The sequence below is a fragment of the Pempheris klunzingeri genome, chromosome 2 (assembly GCF_042242105.1).
Source record: "Pempheris klunzingeri isolate RE-2024b chromosome 2, fPemKlu1.hap1, whole genome shotgun sequence".
Classification (NCBI taxonomy): domain Eukaryota; kingdom Metazoa; phylum Chordata; class Actinopteri; order Acropomatiformes; family Pempheridae; genus Pempheris; species Pempheris klunzingeri.
Genome location: NC_092013.1, coordinates 8,738,669 through 8,757,296, shown reverse-complemented (window position 1 = coordinate 8,757,296; position 18,628 = coordinate 8,738,669). Strand labels below are relative to the sequence as shown.

Genomic DNA, 18,628 nt, shown 5'->3' with positions numbered 1-18,628 from the left:
CTGGGGGGTCCTGGGCCCCCCACACCCATCCAGATTAAAGGGAAACTAATCCAGGTTTTCCACCCTTACTATTCCCTGGTATTTGGAAGGACAATCAGCAGGTTTACAGTCATAATCAGTTGTTTCCTTGAGATACATTTGAGAGCATCGGGCCGTGAACTCATCACGGTTCACCCACAGTGAAGGACCATACAGTCTATGTATGATGATGATGATGATGATGATGATGATGATGATGATGAAATATGATGATTATTTAACAAGGAAAAAACAGTGATACCTCTAACAACTCATTGTGATTACAAAGCAAAGTTTCAGACATACAACATGTGACAGATTTCCGATCACAGTATGAATGTATCATAAGAAGAGTCAGGTCATCATATCCAGGATCACATCGGGACAATTCACTGGGTCAAAGCACCTACAGCCTAATTCATCTTCCCCAAACACCTAAAGAGGGACCATTATGGCTGCTGTGAGGGACTCATAGTTCATGTTTTGATATATTTAACCATTTCTGAGCCTCTGTCAGCTAAATCCACATAGCTCCTGCTGTAATAGTTTGATATGATTGTTTGATGCACGTGAATTAGTCCAGACAATATTACTGAAGACAAAAGGAGGGTAAATGTGCAGCTTTTGCTGCTCAAGTAGGAAATGCACAGACTGGACAGGTGATCTGTGGGATTTGTAGTTTACCAAATGTTTGTACTTTTACATTTTTACCCCTATAAAATGCACCCATACAAGTTTTTCTCTCCCAATCCCTCACCTCAAGGTATGTGCTGATACTGAGTACTGATCTGATACCAGTGTCCTCTTTTCCACAGTTACACAAATAAATACAAATTTAACATCTGCGTAGCTCCATGTTTGAAACTCTTGCAGGCATATTAGGTAATTTCTTGTGAGTCACAGAAGTTCAGTTATCAAGTAATCAAGTAAAATAGTAATAAGATTAATATTGTTCAGTGTTGATATGTAATTTTGTATCTGACTAACCCTTTTCCTTGTTTACTGTCTACAGGTCACTTCTTAGGCGCTTGAGGGGCTTTTTCATGTAGCTGTCTTCTACTGAAGGGGCACTCCAGAGATTTTGCACATGAAGTTCAGTTTACTCGACACTATGAGTCATTCTCTGTTGTATAATATCTCCTGTGGCTCTGGTGGGAACTACAGTTTGAAAAAAATAACCCTGATGATGTCAGTAGGGTTTTATTTTTCATCTCAGACTGGGCTTTTTTTCTTTTTTAACAGAAAGTATGCATTGCAAACTAGAGGTGTGGAGTTTTAAAGAGGTGAATATTTATGAGTCAGTGCAGGCTCTAATGAATGAGTCTGTTGAGTTGCATCCTGGGAAATGTAGGATCCAACAGCATCATCCTTACAAGGGGCTAAAAGTAGGAATATCTCGGCCTCTGTCGCTTCAGTTTTGACTGATATTTTTTTTATCTGCTTCTTGCAGGTCTCCCAGCTTCACGAAAGTGCAACACCAAACCACTAGAGGACCCCTTTGACCTCAGTTTTGTTTAAAGCTTCTCTTCCGTCTACACAGCTTAAGTAGGTTTGGTTTCCAATAGACCAGCAAAACATGTTGGTTAATGAAACCCCTCAATTTGTGCAGCACTTTGTGTCTTTGTGCTTTTTACTCTTGATCCCTCACAGGATAAATAGATTTCAGTGTATTCTATCATTATTTTTAATCAATAATATGTAATATTTTCTGTATTATTAAAAACAAAGGATTCGAGAATCTTTATAGCAAGCAATGTTTATTAAAAAACAGATCTACTACAAGAACTACACATAGAATTATATAAGGCCTATTTGATTAAACTACTATTGCTATTACTGTACAATATTGTACCAAAAAAGAGTGTACCTCTGTAATGTACAACATTGTATATACAAAGTACATCTGAACACAGGATTCTCCAGTAATACAGAGACAACTATAAATAGATTTGACATTACAGTCTTTTTTTTAGTTCTGCTGTTTTCAAATGGACACAAAAATGCATATTTAACAATATTCAATTCCGACAAATCATCCCCACACAGTTAGTTCACACGCAAACAACGTTGTTCAAGTGCACGATGATTGATTTGAGATCGAAGAGGGTCCCGGCTCCCCTTAACAGCACAGTCGGGACGAAACACACCAACCAACCACATGCATGTCTGTATGTGCGAGAGTGTGCATGTTGATAAAGGTGGGTTCATCTCTCACCACAAACACATGCACACAGTCACACTCCCTCCAGTTGATGAGGTAAGAGCAACACAAATACACCAGGTAATACACAAACAGTATACAGAGATAAAAAACCCCATAACAATTATAATTCATTACCTGGTAGAGAGCATACGGGAATGCAGTATGTGCTGTATATCTGGGAGAACTGGAACCTGGGCAAAGTTAATTCAATACTTCTTCACAAAGGTGAAATACAACAAGAAAGGCTTTATTCAGTTTACCCTGAATGGCATGTGTCCACTTCTGAAGTCAGTGTTTGCAGAATTATTCACATATTCCTTAATTCATCATCAGATCTAATTTCGCAAAGGTACATATTAGCAAATATCATAAAAAAAGAAAAGTTTAAGTCCTTGGAATTGAGTTTTCTCGTCTCCTTTCTTAAAGCTGGTCTGTCACTGGTGTCGTTAAAGCAGTGACTGTGGACGAGGCGACGTTTCATGTATCCCTGCAGGCTTTTCATCTGGCCTCATGTACCCAGTGCATATTCATTCAGCACTAAGGCTGCTGGTACTCCAGAACACGGGAGAAGTGTTTTCCTGTGTGTCTCCAGACAGTTGCTGTCGGGTGGCATCCCTTTACGATGGGTGGGCGGGGGCGGGATGAGGTGAGGTGCATACATACTCTACATCCACGCATGCTCACACATGCACACACCCAGACAGCTACACAGTTCAACATTTTACCATTACAGATTCTGAGCAATGATCAACAACTGGAAAAAAAAGAAAATAAAAAGGGAAACTTTGCTTAAGAACGCATTGGATGAGGTGGTTGGTTGTGCTTCTATCTACACACACTCAGGAGGATCCTCAACTCCATGCTTCCAGTTATCATCATGATTATTAAACATACATACACACCATTAGATTACTAAAACCCTTTTTACTGTTAAGTCTGAAGTATATAGTTAAAGGAGCAAGCCGTAACGTTGTTTCTGAAGCTGGTACTGCAGCTATATAAACTGATGCAATCAGCCAGCTCGCCATCGTGGCTGCTGTCGATGGCCCCAGCATGCAAGGAAAACCTGAAAGGCGTTTAGCTGCCACAAAACACCACCACACACACACACATTTGGGGAAAAAATGTGTTAGTGTGTGTGTGTACAGTCCAATATAACCTACAAAAATGCTGGGTTTCAGTGGTCCTCTACATACACAATAAAGCTGCAGGAAAGAAGCAGCATAATGCATCAAACTGCCAGCTTTTATTATTTTTATTGCTATGTTTGGACTTAGAACTACTATTGGCCATGTTAGGTTTTGGAGAATGCTGCTCCTGCTATGCTCCTTTTGCTTTTATTGTACTAGTACTGAACAGCAATTAAAAAAAAATCACCAACATATCAAACACTGGAGGAAGAGATAAAATAAAGCTCTTGATCACATGACTTACACTGATATTTGGCCCAGTTTTCTCTCTTTTCATCATTCCGAAAGTCCACCTTTATCTCCAGTCATCCACTTCTGAAGCAGCAAGTCAGTGTTTCATTTTTACACAGAGTGAGAGCTTAGCATTTCACAGTCTATTCTCAGGAATCAAACACTCCCTTCCAGTCTGCTAGTCATGGGTCAATAAAAAGAAAAAAAAAAACTGTCATGTCTACTATACAAAATCAAACAGTGCTTTTTGTTCCTCACTTAGATCTGTATGTAAAGGCAAGTAACACTCATGCACGCCCACTCAAACACATTTTTCAAACATCACAAACTAGTGTATGTAAGCTGTAGGTCTGTAGGTGCCTATCCTGAGTCCTGTTCCCTTGTGAAAAGACTTTAAATCCATCCCTGGAATCTCTGTGGTGGCAAAGAAAAAGAAGTGTCTTTGAAGGGTGTTAACTAATCTGTGCCCTGTAATAGTTGGCCTGTAGTAAGCAGAGCTGCCAGGAGAGGGCGGAAATAACTCTTGACACTCTAAAGGGAACACAGCGACTTAAGAACTCGCCTGGACACCTAGAAGTGAATGCTACACATGAGTTGTGGGTTAGGTCTCGTGTAAAACAAATTAAGTGCTTTCTGCACCTGGTAGAAGAGCTGTAGGAGTTTGTGAGAATCAGTAAAGTGGATCAAATTGGGAGGTCCTAAGCCGGGCAGGATTTGTCGCTAGACTGGGGTGGAGGTGGAGGAGGGGGGGTGTGAGGGAGAGAGTGTGTATGGCCTGCAGGCGGAGGTGGTGGCGTAGGGGGCACAGTAGAGGTCGGGGAGCCCGTGGCTGGACTGCCACCTCCTCCTCCGCTCTTTGGGAACACCACTGGCTTGGGCCTCGTCGCTGGGGGGCGCAGCTCTCTAAAGGAAGGTACAGATGAGGAGAGGGAGGAAGTGGAGAGAGACGGGGATGTGACAGAGGGCAAGGGGCTCCGCGGCTGGCTCTTGGCGGGGCGGAAGGAGGAGGGCACGTCGCTGGCGGACGAGGCGCTACGCTGGAGTGGGTGGGCATGTGAGGAACCACCCTCACTGTCCCGTAAGAGACGGGAGTGGAGTGGACTGGAGGGCTCTGAGGCTCCTCCTCCTCCTCCACCACTCACACCTTTCAGCTGCTCCAGTGTGTCCAGGACCACGTCAGGGGTGTGTGTATGCTTCGAGGTGCTCTGTCTCTCCAGCTTACTGAGCTCACTCAGGGCAGAGCTCATCGCAGCCTCAATGTCCTGCAAAAGGCAGACGTAAAAGTGAATATTACCTTGTGCATACAATTGCACAAAGTAGCAGATGGGACTGTAACTGATCTATGAAACGGAGTAGTACCTGTGAGCTGTGCTCCACCTGGGCAATGACCTCAGGCTCCAGTGGTCTGTGGTTGCTGAAGCTCTTAGAGCGCCCCGCTGTAGTAGTCTTCCGTAACTGTGGACTCTCCACCTAAATGTTGATAATGCCCTCAATTCAATGCTCAATTAAGCAAAATTGTCCATTAACTACATTCATTTTTTGAACACAAGATGTTACACTACCTTGGTCTTGAGAGAAGAGTGGCGGGTGACTGAGTTGAGGATGCTGTGTGCACTGACGGGCCGTTTGTCTCCAGTTTCTTTCACCAGAGCCCCACCAACAGGAAGAGAAGCTGTTCTCACCCCTCCTCCTCCTCCTCCTCCTCCTCCTCCGCTGGCTCCTGGACTGGTACTGTCGCTCTCTGAGCCCCGGAAGGTCCTTCGGATGCTCCCGGACTCCGGACGTTTCCTCAGCCTGAGTGAGACAAGTACTTCAGCTATATTGTTCTATTTCTTACTGTGGTGCTGTGATTGGGTTCAAGGGGTCAGCCAAAATAAAAAACAAACCCAAAACCATAAGGAAGAAATCTTCTGTTTATGGTTTTGGTTCCTGACTTTTTTTTACACTTTGGGGCCCCATGTTGATTTCCCCTCAACTGAAAACTAAAGTTGCAAATGAAAATCTATCATATACTGTAAATAGTATCTGCGCATTGGACACACTTGTTCAGATTGGCCAGGTAGATGTCAGCCACATGAGCTCCGGTGGGAGAAGCAGCGCTGCCTCTAGTAGACACCCTCTCCTCCAGCAGGTCCCTGCTGTCCACATCAGGCTTTGGACTCCCCCTGCCCCCGTCAGCTCTGAAACAATCAAGCAGTAGTTCATAAACTGTAAAAGAAATCCTCAAACTCATTTAAATGAACCACTCCGCCCGCATGAATACAACATGTAAAGTTGACAAGGAAGTTGATCTGCTGTAATACACAGCTTGCTACAGATCGTGAAAATGTCGTTATCCATGGGGATTTACACTGTACTACTTTGCATTTGATCAGATTATAGAGCAAGTGTAATTTCTCTGTATATTTACAGTAGAAGCCTCTTTGCTGTTTGCCTTGACGGCCAGAGTTTGCATTTCCTGAAATTCTACAGATGCAATGAGTAAAATATTATCATGATCAAATTTACAACAGACAAACATTTTGAGAATAAGACACAGAGTGACAAATACAAATACTGTTTCTGATTCATTTGTAATTCCGACGCTCATAGAGACATTTGATGAAGTCTAGGGACTGGAACACATCTTACGTGTCTTGGACCATGATGTACTGGTGTGGCACCAGTCCATCCACTCCATTATGTCTTCCCTCCCACCAGTCGTCAGAGGCTCGTTGGTACAGAAGAAGAGACGCACCCTTCTTGAATGATAACTCCCGACTAGTCCGGCCGGAGTAGTCGAACCGAGCGACTGCTTCGATTGGGTCGGACTCTGAAACAGCCAAGGAGCCTGAGATTCAGAGGATGGTGCACGGACACGGGAAGTGACAGAGAGGCAGGGGGCAGGGGGCAGCGACAAACAAGGGAGAACAGAGAGGTAGAAGAGAGGGGAGGCCAGATTAGTGCATAGCAGGTTAGTGCTGCTGTATTTGGTGACTGCGCAAATGTTAAAAAAAAGCTGAGCAGTAACAAAGCCGTATAATTAACAGGTTACTGAGAACAGGATGTGAGCTGGTTTAAAAAAGTTAGAGCCATAGTAACTGGTGAGAAAAGCAGGAGGAGATCACATGAACTCGTGACAAGAGTATTTACAATTTATAAAGTAGGTGTACTGCAAGTGTTCACGTGTGTGTGTGTGTGTGTGTGTTATGCACCATCTTCGCTGTTGTGGCTGACAGAGACGGTGTCGGGCGCAGGCTCTTCCACAAGGGGGGGCTCACAGTGTGGGCTGTCACTGATGTGGACACAGAGGGCAGATGAGGTTAGAGGACACAACAACTAAAGTCTCGGACTGACGACATGTGTTGATGACTCACAGCTTGACCTCATATTCCTTTATTAAATCACATAAGCTCATGCTCACTGCACAGGGATGGGACTATAACCAATGCTGCAAACTTGTACACTCCTTTAAATAACATTTATATTAAAAATGTAGCATCTGTCTCTGTATTTTCTGTAAACAAAATGTCCAAACTTCCTCTACGCTGCCAGGAATGCAAATATATAAATAAACATAATGAAAATTATACTGAGGAGGGGAAATGGTGACTGCTTTATTTTGCAATTTATTCATTTATTTTGTTGGCTTAAAAGTAGTCTAATTTTGCTATACCTGGACTAAAATAAACCAACTCAATACCCACTATAAATATTTTCAAATTGTTGAATGTAGACTACCCAAAGTTGTTTAAACTTCAAAATTCCCAGATGAAACACAGCATCGATCACATGATAGCTATGACCCTGGGTGCAACAAGTGTATATAGCAAGTATAGTAAGTGTTGTAATGTTTCCTGTCTACACTTTGTACAGCAGAGACTGAGAGCTGCTCCTCCAGCGTGACTTACAGTCTAAACAACTGCACTGACGGGCACTAACCATAATAACTGGTGCCGAGGCTTGTCATTACAGTAAAACTGAAAGTTGGCCCTTGTGTGCACTGTGGTGTGTGTGCATGTGTACGTGTGTGCGTGTGCGTGTGCGTGTGCGTGTGTGTGTGTGTGTGTGCATGCTGATGTGGTCAGGCGGTACTTTAATCTCCGGTGTGATGGAGGGTAAGTTGATCCCAATGGCCCCTTGGCCCTGAGCGGAGCAGACAAGCTGAGGCCCCCGTCACTCCGCGGCAGCCCCTAAATCAACCACCTGCCCACCCCCCCACCCTCTTCCTGGCCTCCTTATCATCTCCAAGCCCCCTCTAGTTGGATAACAATTGGACGAGACGCTTCCTGCTGTCCCTACCAGATTTAGCGATTCAAATTCATACCCTACACGGCTTTTTACTCTTCAAACTCCCCTCACATACACGCTCTCGTGCCCAGCCCTCACCAGAAGTCATCTCCAGCTCCCGGGATGGTGTAGATGGGACCCTGCAGCTCCTGCAGCCCGGGGAAGATAGTGTCATGGTGTATGATGATGGTTTTAATGAGCTCGTTGACGTGAGCCTGGCAAGAGACCTGGTCATGGCCCTCGGGGACAGACATCAGGGTGGGACCGAAACAGATGGCCAAGTTGTAGGGGTCCATCATGTTCTCCTCGCTGTACTGAGACAGGCTGGGAGGAAGGGAAAGCAGAGTCGTTTGGAGGGCATTACCTTATTTCTTAAACATATAACATACACAAAAACTGACTACACACACAAACAGCCATGACATGTCATTTATAGTCTTCATCACTCCCTGCTTGTGTATGTAAGCTGTGAATGCATACCTGTGTATGTCGGATCGTACGAGTTCCAACAGTAAACACTACCAGAGTCTGCATTGATGCATCACTTCATTTGTACACTGCAGTGATGAAGGATCTGATGATGTGTGTGTGTGTGTGTGTGTTTCAGTGTGTGAGAAGAAGCAGGAGCATTGAGGTGACCGTAAATCACTTAAGCAAAAAGAAGAAGCTCCTCTTCTGTCTCCACACGAGCTGTCTGGGGCCACTTGGTTTACCCAGGAGTCTCAAATTTCAGGTCTCCCACATCCCTTTTTTTTTTTTGTCTTTCACTCCCATTCGTCACCTCCCTTTACTGAGAGACTTCATCTTGGATTTTAGGGATGGATTGGACCACATGGAATGTGTGTTCAGATCATCCAGTATATTCAACTAATACTGCACCCAACAAAGTAAAGTAGTAAACCAGTGCTCACTATGACACAAGCCCTCCTCTTTATTTTAATGGCCTCTACTGAAGCTTCTTCAAACTCTCCCTTATCACCCGATGCTTTTCTGGTGGAATTTGTCTCTTTAAAGAGCTGTCGTGAGCGTGTCGTGGGCTATACAAATAAACTTGACCTTAAGTGGAAAATAGAATCACTCCTCAAGGAGCTTCCAGTTTCTTATGTAATGAAGAGGCAGAAATATTCTTTGCACTTTGGACTTTCATTACGGTCTGAACTTGACTTCCCACAAAGGTTAAAGGATGTTTAGATTTGATGTTGCAGAGCCAAATGAAGGTCTTTTAACCCCCTTTTGGTGTTTATTTATGGTGTTTTTGAGTGTGTGTGGGGTAATGTTAGTGGATCAGAAGAGTATAAGAATGCTCCTTAGAGTTACTCTCTTAGGCTCTATTGCTTTTATAAACGGCTGAACTAGTTTCAGGTTTTGTGCTCTTAATGCTAAATTATGCATCACTGTGTACTGATCTTGGACACAGGCAGTCACAGAGTGACAGCGCTTCCAGAAACAGCAGCTTTGAAAAGTTTATATCATAGTGGTTTTGTGGATACTGGATTCAAAGAAACCTTAGACTGTAGCTGTTGTAATTCTCTTCCCCTTAGACACTCTCATGAACAATAAAAGTGATGGTTCCTTATTGTATGGTGATTGAAAACAGTTTTTTATTGTCTTTTGTTTACTGAAAGATGTTTTTGTACATTGATTGATATTGGAAGAGAGTGACTTTGAGGGAGGAATCTTATTGTGACCCAACAGTTGTCTTTTCTAATAACACATTTTGTTCCCAGTGGTCAGAGCAACACATGCAGTCTTTTTAACCCTACACCCTGTGACACGATTACAGTAGAGACTGATGCAGGTTGGGTGCTCGGCTGAGACCATTTAGTATTCTTTGTGTGAGATGACTGTAAAGCAAACCAGATGAAGCCTGAAGATATCCTGAAACTCAAACAGAAGAAGTGGTGACTGTCACACTGGTTTCACTGACATGCTGCTAGTTGCAAATCCAATGAGTTGTTGCCTGTGGGCGGCTGTGACTCAGAGCTAGTTTGTTCCCCGACTCTTCCAGTAAGCATGTGGAAGTGTCCTTGGGCAAGACACTGAACTCCAAATTGCTCTCGAAGCTGTGCTTCAGTGGGAGAGTGTGTGTGTGTGTGTGCGTGTGTGAACAGTTAGTTTCTTCCTGACGGCAGTTTGGCAACCATCAGTATATGAATGGGTGAATGTGAGTGCAGCGTTGGCATGCTTTGTATTGTTGTTATTCAGGTAAAGTCGGTTTACCATTTGATTTGTATCAGTAAATTAGTTCTTTGGTTTTTCTCTTGTCATGTCATGTAACACACCTTACATTACAGCCACAGTTGCTAATCTAATACGAGATCTGTCTATTGCAGCAACTACTCAGAAATAAATGGTTGATTTCTCACACACTGGTGTGTGTGTGTCCTGTTACTCACTGGTTGAGAAAGGCGAATAGGTATCTCATGATGATGAGGGTTTTGCTCGGCAGAGATTGCAGAACTTTCTTAATGTGGACTGCTCGCTCCTGGAGGCTCTCCATCGCTGGAAAATAACACAGCCATGACACCCAGATTCACACAATTCAAGCATAAATAAAAGCTTACACAAACAGGCAGAAGGACGAGAGACTTACAGACACAGGATATGAGGTCATGGAAGACTTCCTTAGGGAAGAGGGCGTGGTCCAGTCCTCTAAAGTAGAGCTTCAGGACGCCAGCAATGGAATCCATGTCATGGTCATTCTGGTCCCCTGCCAGCGGGTCCTCACCTATATCCGGACAAGGAGACAGAGAGAAGAGGGAGGAGGAGGGAGCGGGAGACAGAACATAATAAGGCTTTGGACAACTTCAGTCTGTTTTAAATGCTCATGTTTCCTGCTGGATGATAGTCTGACCTCTCTCAAAGGCATTCTTGATATCATTGACTTCCACCTGAGAGCCGGACACTCTGAAGATGCCCTCATGCTGCAGACCTAAACAAAGTAGACATAAACAAACAGGTGTTTTTTTTTCATTTTCAGGATTATGCAGTTGTGAAAATTGTTTCCAGCTCAGAAATTCAGGTAAAATTCGCAGATTCATTTAATCCAGAACCAATCCCACTTGGCATGACAGTTCAACCAATCAGTGTGCAGGAAAACCTAAACCGATGACTTCACTGGAGAATTTCACTCACCATGGCGACTGATGAAGCGGATGCAGCTCTCGACCATTAGTGGGATGGCTTCACCAGAGTCCTAAAATAGGGAGAGAAGAATTACTCCCGATAGAGGAAGACAGGAGAGGAGACCGGTGTGGAAATACAACACAGCGCACTTGTTGTCAGGAGGATTTCCGCACACACGTCTGCACACGCACATGCATCAGTGCACACAGCTATGTGTGGGGTTGAGGGTGGGCACAGTATCCAGCTGTTGCTAGGAGACAGTGCGTTTTCTTTTTCCCTTTGTTTGTTTGGGGTTTCCAGAAATTTCTGGGATGTAAGGCTGTGGACATTATATGTCCCCATTGTTGTGTGAACTCCTTTGTGGTTTTAATAACACTAAAAACGTGATTATTATTTGAAATGAAAGATCAATGGATTTCTCTATAAATTAGAGATTATAGCAAAAAAAAACGATCCACAAGGGGGAGCTGCAAACATGAGATTCTCCAATGGAGTCCTTTCTTTTGATCACTTATGTGTTGTTTCAGACTGCATGACAGTTACCAACCAACTGTATGGATTCAGTTGTAGATATAACTGAATATATTTGTTCATCGGTTTATATGTGATAATGACCAACATGCTGTCAACCTGTAGGTGCCCATGTGTCCTGTGAGCGGAGGATACTGTGAATAAACATCTGGCTTGAGTTAAAAACAAAAGCGGCTCTGAGAAGCTGACAGCCAGTCAGGGGCAAATATACACAAACACACACACTTATGACAGATAATTACCTGCTTCCGTACGGACGAGTTTCTCCGTCCACTACACAGAGGGAGAGAGGGGAGAGAAAGAAACGGCGCTCTGTCATTATGTCTCCAGAGAAAGTCTATTTATACACACAACTCTGGTAACGCTCTATTTGTATACACAGACACATATGCACGTGTGTTGAGAATATCTATAAACAGTGACAGGGAAAATAATACCCCCGGCTGCCAAGAAATCAAGTTTAAATGCTGCTATGGTATATGCGAGTGTGTGCGTGTGTGTGTGTGTGTGTGTGTGAGCATATTTCCTTCCTTCACCACACCTACCTGGCAAGGCAACAGTCGGTCTTCTGACCTAAAGGAGAGGAGGGAGAAACAGGAAGAGGGGGAGGGGAAAGAGGAAAAGAGAGAGAGAGAGATAGACAGTTATAGTAGAAGCAGGACACATGAGGAAACGGCTTCAGATGGACAGAAACGGGGAAACAAACTTCCCTTTTAAGCCGTACACACACAATTTGGGAGAGGTTTTCCTGTAAGGTTGTGGAAATGCGGACACGTTTGGCCCTGAGGAACAACACCCCCTCCTCACACTTAAACTCACAGCTGCATCCACATATGGTCACTGTCACTGTGACCTAGCTCTCCACTCACACACACACTTGCACACAGAGCTTGTGATTATTAGATATATTAAACTCATTCCGCTTCTCTGCGTGGACCCTAATGTGTCCCACTACACCACTCATCTCTCTGATCTGCTCCCTATTCTGCCTCTGGGCATCTTCCTCCAACTGGGGGGGCTCCCTGTGGACACACACACACACACATGCACACACACACACAGGACACAAGGACATCATCTAAAAGATATGAAGGACACCACGACAGTCCCACTCACTCTCTCCCAGGGTCTTTTCGATGAGGTCATGCTTGGCCTCCAGCTTGGTGATCAGGTTCCTGCCTTCTAGAAACTCCTTCAGCTTCTACAACACGCAAACACAAACACAGTGTCACAATGTGTGCAGATTATGCTCAAATATAACAGCAGGAAAGGTTACAGCTTTGTTAATTAGAGGCTCGATCTCACTAATGCTCCTGAGACATTGAACGTGGTGAGCACTGACCGTGAAGTAAAACTGCTCCGTCTCCTGCTGATTGGCCCGCCGTTTGGCCAGGCTGGGCTTGCTGAGATAGGATTCGCTGAAAGTGGACTTGACCGACTCCATGCTGTTGCTGTGGTGGAAACACTCAGAGACGTCATAGTCCTCCACCGTCACCATGTCTTGGATGGTGGACAGAGTGGCTTCCATAGTCTTCTTCACCTGGTGGACAGTAAGGAGGACAAGAAAAGATATAAGACAAAAGCTGTGATTAACAATAGGAAGATTAATAAACAATATTGGAGGAAGAAGAAGAAGAAAGATGGCCGACCTCTTCATTCTCAATCTTGAGTGTGGAGAGGCGGGACTGCAGCTGCTGACACCTCTGGAGCAGCTCGCTTTCCACCGGCTGCTGTGCACACATCACTCCCATCTACACACACACGCATAACACAATGGGAAGAGAGATAGTTAACAATTTGAGATAACAGCATCACAAAAACAACCTGGTTCTGCCACAATTCCCATTGTGCAGATGCTTAATTTATCATTGTAGAAAAGACACTGAATAATAATGACTCGAGCACTAGAACTGTACCGTGTCTCCCATGTGGGACTGGAATTCAAAGCGAGTTGGAGGGCAGAAGACGTTGTTGTAGGTCTCCATCAGTTTTTGTTTGTCCCCGTTGGGCTCCAGACTCTCTGCGGCTCCATCCAGTGTCTCCAGGCCGGAGTGTTTGGACGTCTCTACGTTCTGTTCTGCAGATAAGTAGGTCCTCAGGGCACGGTGCAGGCTGGCATGGTAGCCTAGATCACAGCACTGTCACACAAACATGCACAAAAAAAAAATGCATAAACACATGTTAATATTGTTGGTTAAAGAATCTCAAATGGTCACCTTGTGTAATCCTGGTGTGAGGCATAATCTGAGGATTTTATCAAATTTTTGTATCTGAGATTTTGTGCTTGTTGAATGGATAAATGAACATACAGAAACAAAATGTCCATTGTTGCTTTGCTCTAATTTTCATCTGGAAGCTGCTAATGGCAATCTGATCTGTTGGGGCTCTGTAGAAGTTTGGAGTTAAGGGGCTTGTTTAGGGATCAAACTGATGATATTCCAGTGACAAGCCGTCCACAGTTAAGACCACCACCATGTAATGGTTAAATCAGGTGTATTCACTGTGCACACTTTGCAGATGGGATTCTTTGTTTATCAGTTCATTGGACATATTGTCTCCAGCTGGTACCTGCCAGACTGGTCTAAAGCAAATTTGTACAAAACTTGGATTTTTTACATAAGCAACAGATAAAACGTTTGGTACACTGAACTACTACAGTGCACGCTACTGAGCCTCCGTCAGTGCGATCAATCAGTGTGAGAGAATGAACACCTGCTCCTGACTGGCCCATCAGTCCAGCAAGCCGTTCAGTGTTTTTAATCAAGCAGAAAATAATCTGTTTTCATGCCATGTAGATGTTTTGGCCGCTGGCTGTCTATGCGGGGAGCAAAACACCACTCCGACGTGAGGAGTGTGTGGGACGAAGAGACAAAGATGGAGACAACATGCAGAGAGGCTGACCGGTCTACCGCCTTCATTAGGAGCACTGAAGCTAATGTGAAGAGACTGTCTGAAGGGCCACCACTGGCTAGAGCAAAGGGACACCGTGGGAGCAGCTAACATTTGTAGACATATTTTTGTGTGTGTGTATCCCAGAGTAACAGGGTGCGTCTATACTCACGTCAATGATGTCGGAGAGGTCGTGGATGTAGTATTTGAAGACACAGCTGTTGGTGGCCTCAAGAGCTAGCAAGTACTCATTCCTGGCTTTGATGGCCTTCAGCCTGTTCTCTGTGTACTTAGCTTGTCTCTGATAGGAGGCAGAGATAGAAGAACAACAGAGAAAAAGAGAGATTATAAAGGAGTGGCCGAAAGAAATCAGGCCCGAAGGAAAAAAGAAGTGTAATGACAGGTAGAGAGAGGGAAGGAAGGGAGAGGGATAATAGGTGTTAGAGTGAAACGCCTCAGTATTGATTATGGATAATAAGAAGTGGAAGACCGTGTTGCTGTGACAGGCCCCAGCTGTAGAAGACAAGGTTAGCAATAAGCCAGTCGTGCACTGATAAATTATTCATGAGACACGCGTTGTAAGTCAGTGTGACAACAGGTGGAGCACTCTGAAACAGCTTTCCTCCCTCCACTCGCTGTCCTCCACTTCACCTCCCCCGGCAGGCCCGGCCCTGCTCACCTTCTCCTTCATCTTCTCGATTTTTTTGACACTGGAGCGTCGGATGGGTTTCTCGTCGGCTTTGATGCTGGCCAAGGTGTCAGGGGAGCGCGGCGTTTGTCGGTCGTCTTGTCGACCGGAGCGCCCCATCTGCTTCTCCTCCTGCTTCTCCGCCTCCTTCAGCTTGGACTCTGCATTGATGCTGTCAGTGTTGTACATGTGGTACGTCTTCATCACCTGGGAACGAGGGTTGAGATTTGCGAGCAAACATTAGTGTGTGCTTTCCCAGAATGTCTCTTACTTCAGAATTTGGCTCTGGATCAAAAGTGGGATTACACCAGCCAGTATAATGAGAGTGGAGTATTGGGGCTCAGTACACAAACAGCACAAAACACTGACAGATTTTTTGGAATGAACGTCCGGGGCTGGCGTTCCAAAATGACTCACACACTCCTCTACTGTAAAACACTACTGCGTTTGGGCACGGTGGTATGAGTTTGACATGAAGAGTTAAACACATGAAACGAGCGTGTGTGCAGAGTCAGCCTTATTCCAGTGACCACCACCAGAGCCATCATTATACAGCTCAAACCCTTCCACGACACTGCATACTCAAAGACAGACACACTGCTCTGTCTATGAGTATGCATGTGAGCATGTGCGCGTCACTCAAACCAGATCTATTTCTATCTCTTACTATATACTATAATTACAGCACAAGAGCTGCTTTTATGGGCCTGGCTGAGCTGAAGTTATACAGTTGCTTGCTGCTCAGAGCTGTGGGGGGAAACTCTGCCCACACACACAGACAGTGAAACACACTGATTATCTCAGTCCTTTTGGCAGCACCATTGGCATGTGTAACAAGACACTATGATGTCCCTGACAGCATGAGAGGACCAAAACAACAGACAGTGATGATATCTAAAATATCAGTGATCAAATCCAACTACTAAGGATGTACACAACAGCGCTTTACAGAAGCATGAGTGTACAGTATTCAGTGTCAGATCGCTTTATAAAATATACTTCAACAGCCATGCTAGCGGCTCTGTGAGGCTGTACTTTGGCACAGTGGTGATTTGGGCTAAATGCTAATGTCAGCCTGCATGCTGACTCACTTGCAATAACAATGCTAACATGCTGATGTTTGCAGGTGTGACACTTAGAACGATCTTTTAGCATGCTAACATTAACAGTTAGAGTACAGCTGGGACAAAATAATTTGCAGGTATTCAGTCATGAACCAAAGTGTTGGACAAATTATAATTCTGACTTGATGATGGCGCTAACTGTCGTCTTAATCTCATCAATGTTGTTACAATTCATCTTGAGGGGACCATAAATGCGTGTTCCACATTTCATGACAACCTGGCCATTAGTTGCGAGGAATCTTATCCAAAACCATTAATGTCAACCTGCTTGTGGCTTTAGAGGAAACTTCAGGGAATCATCAAAGTCATTAGGCTTCCTCCTCTGGCGACAAGGAATACTTGTGCAAAACATTTCATGGCAATCCATCCAATAGTTGTTTGAGACGTTTCAGTCGGGACTAGTGCTGTCCAGACCGAATGACAGCTATCCCCCCCAAGCAAAGCCGCCAGTGTGGCTGAAAGTCCTTAATCCTTAGCTGACTATAGCCAAATTGCCTCCTTAATCTCTTTATGTCATGTTTTTGTGTCGTCTATATGCACTTTGCAGTATTTGTGTATTTGTATATGATTTTTTACTTGCAACTGCTCCTTGTAGTTAAGAACTTTGTACCTTTGGTTTTGAAATATGCTGTTATACAAAGTTAATAGGCACATTTTTAAAGCAATTTTCAGCATAACACCTCTATTACATAACACATAATTATGGATCAATATGTTGTAAATGCAATGGCAGCGGTTTCTCTTACCGTGTAAAGCTCATTAAGAACTTTCATCAGGTCCTCTTGCAGCTGTACGCCGACCTCTTTGCTCTGAAGAGACAGACAGAGAGACGGATTCATTTGAGAGAAGAGCCCTAACCATTAGCTCTGCGTTATCACTTCCAGCTTCTCCCATCTGTCCATCTACCTGGTCATCTCTCTGTCAACCAGCTCACCCTCATCATCATGCCTCATCATCAATCAAGACGAGATTATCTGACTAAACAGGAGTGGAGGAGTCACTCGTCCAGATAAATGAGCAAAGCAGTGCTGGATTTGATGGGTGTGGAGTTAAAGCAGGAAGCTTCGGATACAGATCATTAAATGTTGGCAGGGAGGGAAAAAATGCGCAAGACGGAGAGGGTAAGAGGACGACGGAGCCCAAGACATGAACATGAAGATAAAAAGAGACAGAAGAGGGAGGACAGGGAGTAATACAGACACTACCATTCTCCAGACATAACTGTTGAGAGCAACTAGTGACTGATGACTTCACAGCAACCCACAGATCAGTAGACTCCACACACATACGCAAACACACTCGTGTTGGGACTCTCCCCAACCATTAAAAAGACATCCATCGCACATTTCATAATGACACAGAGAGAGGCATAAACTGACTACAGATATGTGTGCACACAAATTCACACATGCACAAATAAAATGGTCTGAACTTGAAAGCAGACAGGAAAAACAAAGCAGGAGAAAATAGAAGAGGAGATAAAAGAAGCAATGACTGTCAGGTGAAAAAAAAATGGTTGAGGAATGCCGAATGAAAGCAAGAACAGATTTTGCTAGCGCATGTTGAACATCTGTGTTCTCCTGGGAGAGGGCGCAGGAGGGGGCGTGGTGGGGAGCAGTACGGGGATCAGAGGTGAGACAGTAAAAAAAAAAAGGTAAAGGGTGGTAAGTTGAAAAACGTCTCATCAAATGAAAGTGGAGAAATTGAAGGAAAGGGGGGGGGGGGGGGGGAGTGGATAACAAGCTGAAGGAGAGAGAGGGATGGGGTTATGGAGCAAAAGAAAGCAAAATTCATAATTATTAATCAATTTGGGAGAATTCCAGAGAGCGTAGAGGTGAGGGGTGTGTGCTGCAGAGGGAGGAAGTGACAGGGAACAGATTTAGGGTGGCGCAGCAGACGAAAAGAGGTAACCGGATAACGGAGGTTGTCCAGCTCTCGCTTTTTTAAGTGCTGTAAGAGGCTCATAGTAGTTGACAACCAGCCACACCACAGCCAATCAAAAAGCAATCAGCCACAACTGAGCCCGCCTATCTATCAACTGTGGATCATGACCTTTGGACTTCTCATCTTGCCTGTGGTCGTTTGTCTGGCTGAGCAAGACCGCAACAGAAACTAGGAACTAGCACGCTTCATTAGCCCCGATGTCTGTGGTCCAGGTTGAAACTGTGCACTCATTAACACAGTTTGACTCGTTAGTGCTTCCTCTCTTTCGGTGACAAGATCTCATAAACACTCCCGCTGTGCTCACACTATCATTCTGCACTACTTTCCACACTGGCTTGGGCGAACATTTTCTTCTCTAATAGGGGCTGTGATGCTCATCTCCATGAGTTGGGTGTGTGGGTGGGTGTACTGTGTG

General features: G+C 44.5%; 1 protein-coding gene across 2 annotated transcripts in view; it reads right to left on the bottom strand.

Annotated features, from left to right (window-relative positions):
* Positions 1-1,802: 1,802 nt before the first annotated feature.
* srgap2 (SLIT-ROBO Rho GTPase activating protein 2) overlaps positions 1,803-18,628 on the bottom strand; it is a 53,434-nt gene continuing 36,608 nt past the window's right edge. Inside the window, exons 4-23 of one of the 2 annotated variants that reach the window (XM_070841400.1) lie at positions 17,016-17,078; positions 15,137-15,352; positions 14,630-14,758; positions 13,485-13,706; positions 13,218-13,319; positions 12,911-13,108; positions 12,685-12,769; positions 12,114-12,141; positions 11,811-11,841; positions 11,047-11,107; positions 10,766-10,843; positions 10,505-10,639; positions 10,308-10,413; positions 8,011-8,235; positions 6,837-6,916; positions 6,274-6,472; positions 5,685-5,822; positions 5,205-5,436; positions 5,002-5,112; positions 1,803-4,904 (exon numbers count right to left, since the gene is read on the bottom strand). In XM_070841400.1, coding sequence (XP_070697501.1) covers positions 4,341-4,904; positions 5,002-5,112; positions 5,205-5,436; positions 5,685-5,822; positions 6,274-6,472; positions 6,837-6,916; positions 8,011-8,235; positions 10,308-10,413; positions 10,505-10,639; positions 10,766-10,843; positions 11,047-11,107; positions 11,811-11,841; positions 12,114-12,141; positions 12,685-12,769; positions 12,911-13,108; positions 13,218-13,319; positions 13,485-13,706; positions 14,630-14,758; positions 15,137-15,352; positions 17,016-17,078 — 3,003 coding nt within the window. In that variant the 3' untranslated portion in view covers positions 1,803-4,340. The remainder of the gene's footprint in view (positions 4,905-5,001; positions 5,113-5,204; positions 5,437-5,684; positions 5,823-6,273; positions 6,473-6,836; positions 6,917-8,010; positions 8,236-10,307; positions 10,414-10,504; positions 10,640-10,765; positions 10,844-11,046; positions 11,108-11,810; positions 11,842-12,113; positions 12,142-12,684; positions 12,770-12,910; positions 13,109-13,217; positions 13,320-13,484; positions 13,707-14,629; positions 14,759-15,136; positions 15,353-17,015; positions 17,079-18,628) is intronic. The other variant, XM_070841408.1, reaches the window with a different exon arrangement.